General features: G+C 58.2%; 1 protein-coding gene across 1 annotated transcript; it reads right to left on the bottom strand.

The window, feature by feature from the left end:
- Nucleotides 1–3,794: 3,794 nt before the first annotated feature.
- IUM83_11801 (Eukaryotic/viral aspartic protease, active site) lies at nt 3,795–4,604 on the bottom strand (the record flags this gene model as incomplete). Its single annotated transcript, XM_067936382.1, has 1 exon — nt 3,795–4,604. One exon carries the CDS (start codon nt 4,602–4,604, stop codon nt 3,795–3,797), a length of 810 nt encoding a protein of 269 aa, XP_067792061.1.

The raw sequence follows: 4,604 nt of genomic DNA, 5'->3' as shown, positions 1-4,604 counted from the left end.
TTGGTCGCGCGAAGTTGGCGATGAACCGGTGGTACAATTAAGACTACCAAGGAACGACTGCAGGCCCGTGAACGTGCGTGGAAACTCCAACGTCGTCAGTGATTCGAGGTTCTTGGGCTTCGCCCGGAGGCCATGCTCCGACACTTTGAGGCCCAGGTAGTCGGCCCGGGGACATGCCCCACTCACTCTTTCAACGCTGATGGACAAGTGCCACCGCTCACAGACATCAAGCAGTCGCTCGACGTTTTCGCACAGGTCGTCCCACGACGTACCGCCAATCAGAATGTCGTCGATGTAGGATCTCCACCCCAAGACGGAGTGGATCCCTGGGGCTTCTGGTTTCTCTTCGAAGACGTCCGGGGTAATACCGTCCGAAGGCAGCTTCAAGAGCTCACGGAGAGCATTGTCCAGAAGTCTGGTATATTTGCGGCACGTTGCAGAGGCCGAAGGGCACCCGCAGCCATTCGTACAAACCCATCGGTGTGATGAAGGCCGAGATGAGCCGGGCTCGGTCAGTCATAGGGACGACCCAGAACCTGCTGGCCATGTCGAGGGAGCAGTACCACAGGTACTTGTCCGAGTTTTCAACACGTCATTGACGAGTGGTATGAAATAGATCATCAGCTGCGTGAGTCCGTTGACTAGTCCATAGTCGATGCAGAGCCAGATGACGACGCCGTTTTGCTTCACACTCACGAGGATTGGTGGTGACTTCGTTTGGGTCATGCCCGCGTTGAGGAGTCCCTTGACCAACTCCGACACATTCTCTCTGAATTGCGGCGGGATTTTCCGAACGCGTGTAGCTGTGGTTTTCACCCACGTCGATATCGCAAACGATGCCTACGGCCGCGGGCGGCAGGGCATTTCCTTTCCGATCAGCCACTTCCGTCTCTTCCAGATGGTCTGACGCAGTCGATTTTCTTGCTGTGCGGCTTCTCCGGACGCCTCTCCGTCGGGCGTTCCGACTTTCAGGTCTTCGATCTTCACCTCGGCAGTCTACGAGAGGTCCGGCAGCACGGCCATTTCCGAGATGTTCAGAGAAGTGGTCGGATCCTTCCTGGATCAATACCGGTGTCCGACGCGGTTGCCTGTTCTGGCTCCGACATTACTTCCTTCTCGACATTTCTTGTCCCAGCTTATCCCGTCACGACTAGCAAGGTGTCGGGTTGCGTTTCTGGTTCCCCTCGGGCCGATTCCTTGAAGCCTCTCTCGAGCAGCGGTCTTGGCGCTGGTTATTCGGGGCTATGGCGACGGCAGTCAGCAGTGAGGCCGGTAGTTGTCGCCCATCGGGCTGTTCGCCTTCCGGCTTCGATTTCGAACGCAGAATCGGGGATAATAGGGCATTTGCCCATCGGCCCGTCGATCTTGACAGGAACCCACTTCTCGTCTGCGTTGCACTTCGCGCCATAAGCCAGATTCTGCCAATCTTGGTAACGGCGGGACTCCAATTGAACAAAACCTCGCGCTCGCGGAAGGACGCCAGTCGGCGCCACCACGCCAGGGTCTTGTGGGCATCCAGTTATCCCAGAGTCTCCGACGTTCATCACGCACAGGTATGTTCTTCGCCCAACCGTGCCCTTCATAAACGTGGTGACCCATGACTCTCTTCGCGTTACCCACAGGAGCGGTGTGTTCCGATCTGGTCGAAGCAGGACCTTCCCGGATTCAGCCTCACAGGCGTCTTAACGTTCACCGGGTGCATTCGTGCGCCGTATAGCGGTCTCCTTCCGATCATCTGAATGTGCACCTCGTCGGGGAGGCACGCCGTATCGTCCGCAGTGTCAATGCGCACTCCAGACGGCACCATGAAGTTCACCCCCAAGATTGCGTGCTGACCAGCCAAGGCTCCAACCCAAAGGTGCATGTAGTACACCAGATTCCCGGCCAAGGTAATCTTGACCCTCGCTCTCCCCACTGTGTAATATGTCTCATCGCGCATTCCCACACACTCTTGCGTGATGTCCGTGTCGATCCGGCAGCCTCCCGCACGAGCAAAGGTGGTGTCCAGAATGGTCACCTCGGCTCTTGTATCAAGCAACAACACCGCGCAGCGATTGTCCAACTTCCCGTGAATCTTGGCATGTTTGCACCACTTGTGCGGCGCATAGTGTTTCCAGTATCCGCGTCGCCCTCCTAGTTGCATGTCTATCTCGTCCAGGGGGGGGGGGGGGGGGGATGTCCCGCGCGAACTCGCCGTCCGTCGTAAGTCTGATAGCTGAAACTTGGGGTGCGCGTTCTCGCGTGGTACGTTCCGGATTGGATTCACATGTATTATCATTCAGGGAAGTCGGGCTCTCACTAACCACCTCTTGCGACGTTTTGGCCACATATGCATAGACGGAAACAGGTCGCTCGTCTCGTACTGGTTTCCAGGCCAGCGAGCGACCCAGTTTAACATCTTCTCGGCTGTCAGGGGCAACGTCCCCGCGCGTTTGTGCGGGTCAAACCTCTGAGGGAGCTGGTTGATGAATTCCTCGGACGGGCATTGTCCGGCGTCATGCACATCACCACAAGCATTGCACAATTTCAAGCATCGGTCCGTCGGATGGTGGCCTCCCCATTTCTGGCACATCAACAGGCGTCAGCAGTCTCCATCGTCGTGGCGACGTGACGGTATCGCGGACGGTCGCGTCCCGAGTCTTCCGAATTGAAGTTGCGACGCGTTGCCTCGGCGGTTGGCGCTTGCCCAGTGACAGTTTGGCTCGCTCCTTTTCTTCTTCGTCCTGGTCGTACATGCGGTCGTCGCCGTTGTGACTATCATGTTCTGAGTCGTATTCGTCCGGCGTGACTTGAATCGCATGGACCGCTCGAGCCGGCTGGGGTGACGACGCAGGTGCCTTCTGACGGAACTTGCTCGAGCCGAAGAGCGTCTTCTTATGGTGGGCCAGCCCACGTTGTCGTGCGCGCAGCTACTTCTCCAGTGCGACAGAATCCGGGACCTCCATCATAGTGAGCCGTGAGGCGAGCTCCTGTTCCTGAGTGCTCAACGTCTTGACGTAATGATCGATGTGTTCTCGCTTTTCTTCCGCTGTGCCATCAGCGTTGGGATATTGGCTCGCAGACCGGCGACGTGAGCCGGTACAAGTAATCCAGCGGGGTCGCGTCGGGACGTTGCATCGCGTGGTAGTAACGACTCGCCATCGACGCCCCTACTGGATACGAAATTTTTCCATCAGTTCCGTGCATGATTTGTTGACCTTCTATTGAAGCTGGAGGTGCCATTGGCGTGCTGGATCGTTCATCAGATCGCTGGATAGCCCGCAAACTTCTTCTCCCGTTCCGTCGCAGCGAGCTGCAGATTTCAAGCGGTTGAGCCATGCCCGGGCCTTCTCCTCGCGGGCATCTCGTCCCAGAAACCCCTTCAGATCTGAAGATGATGAGAGATGAGGCCTGCGCCAGCCGCCGCGGTTGAGACCGCGGCGGTATGTCCGGGCACCCTGATATTTAAATCAAACAAGTTGTCAGGGTCTTCGTCCACATCTCGTCGGGGTTCCGATCCCGACGTGGAATGTGAACTGACGGATTCCATGGCGACGTTTGCCGGCTCTGGTTGTTGCGTCGCCGCTGGTGTGGAACGCGTTAGCGGCGGTGGCTCCGAGGAAGCCACGGGCGTCTGGGGGCTTGACGCGCGCATCGCCGTCGACCGCACGAGTCGGATGATAGCACATTCCAGGGTCTTGGGGATCGCCTCTCCCGAGGTTGTTGAAGTTTCTGCACGTGCTGGCGCGGCCGCGAGTTGCATGACCCGTGGCGGTCGGTTCATGAGCATACGTTTAGGCGATTCGAGGCTGCTGTCAGAGTCCACGCTCGACTGGTATCGAGGCGGAGGTGACGGCGTCGTCGCCGACGTTGGAGCCGGGTCCGTCACGGACGGGGCGCCTTCGCGCTATGATCGTCCGGGGTTCCAGCACCCCTCGGATCGTGCGCGTCCATGCCTCGAGATTCCAGTCGTACACCTTCTCCATCTCAAATGCGCCCAATACGAAGCCGGATTCGCGTAGCATCTCGAAGAGCGTCGGCGCCGCACGTATGACGCTCGTAAGGCTGTCGAAGTACGGCGCCAGGAAAGAGCCCGTGAACTCGCTCATCAGCTTGGGCTTGATAAAGCCCAGGATCGGGTCACTCTCCAGCGGCTGGAACAGTCCCGTGTGAGCTAGCATGTGGCGCATCTCCGCAGCGGTGTAATGGTGTCCCATGTCCTTGCCTCGCGGCTTGGACACCGATTCATCTTCCGAGTCCGGTGCGCGCAATTTTTTCATCTTCTTCTTGGGCGACTTGCGTTTGGCAGCGGCATTGGTTGGGGGTGGGTTTTGGTCGTCCGCCTTTTCAGGGTACTGACCGGTAGGACCACGACTTGCATCGTGGCCCTTCCTGGTTCCCGCATGGGGAGCCACATCGGGAACGGCAAACTGTTCTTCGTAGCCCTCTCGGTTGTCACTAGCCCCTTGGCCTGCCGTGACGGTTCCCTCCGAGCTCCACGACGCGTCAAATCTCTCTCCGTGCTCACTTGCTGTCGGCGCCCTTCCAACCGATGCACCTGCTTCAGATGCCTGCTTGATCGTTACCCCGTCATTCGAAGTAATACCCCCGGGTCGCGGTACCAT

This window comes from Phytophthora cinnamomi (genome assembly GCF_018691715.1).
Source record: "Phytophthora cinnamomi strain GKB4 chromosome Unknown Contig37, whole genome shotgun sequence".
In the NCBI taxonomy this organism is placed as follows: Eukaryota; Oomycota; class Peronosporomycetes; order Peronosporales; family Peronosporaceae; genus Phytophthora; species Phytophthora cinnamomi.
The sequence above is the reverse complement of the archived record's forward strand: the minus strand, read 5'-3'. Positions and strand labels throughout refer to the sequence as shown.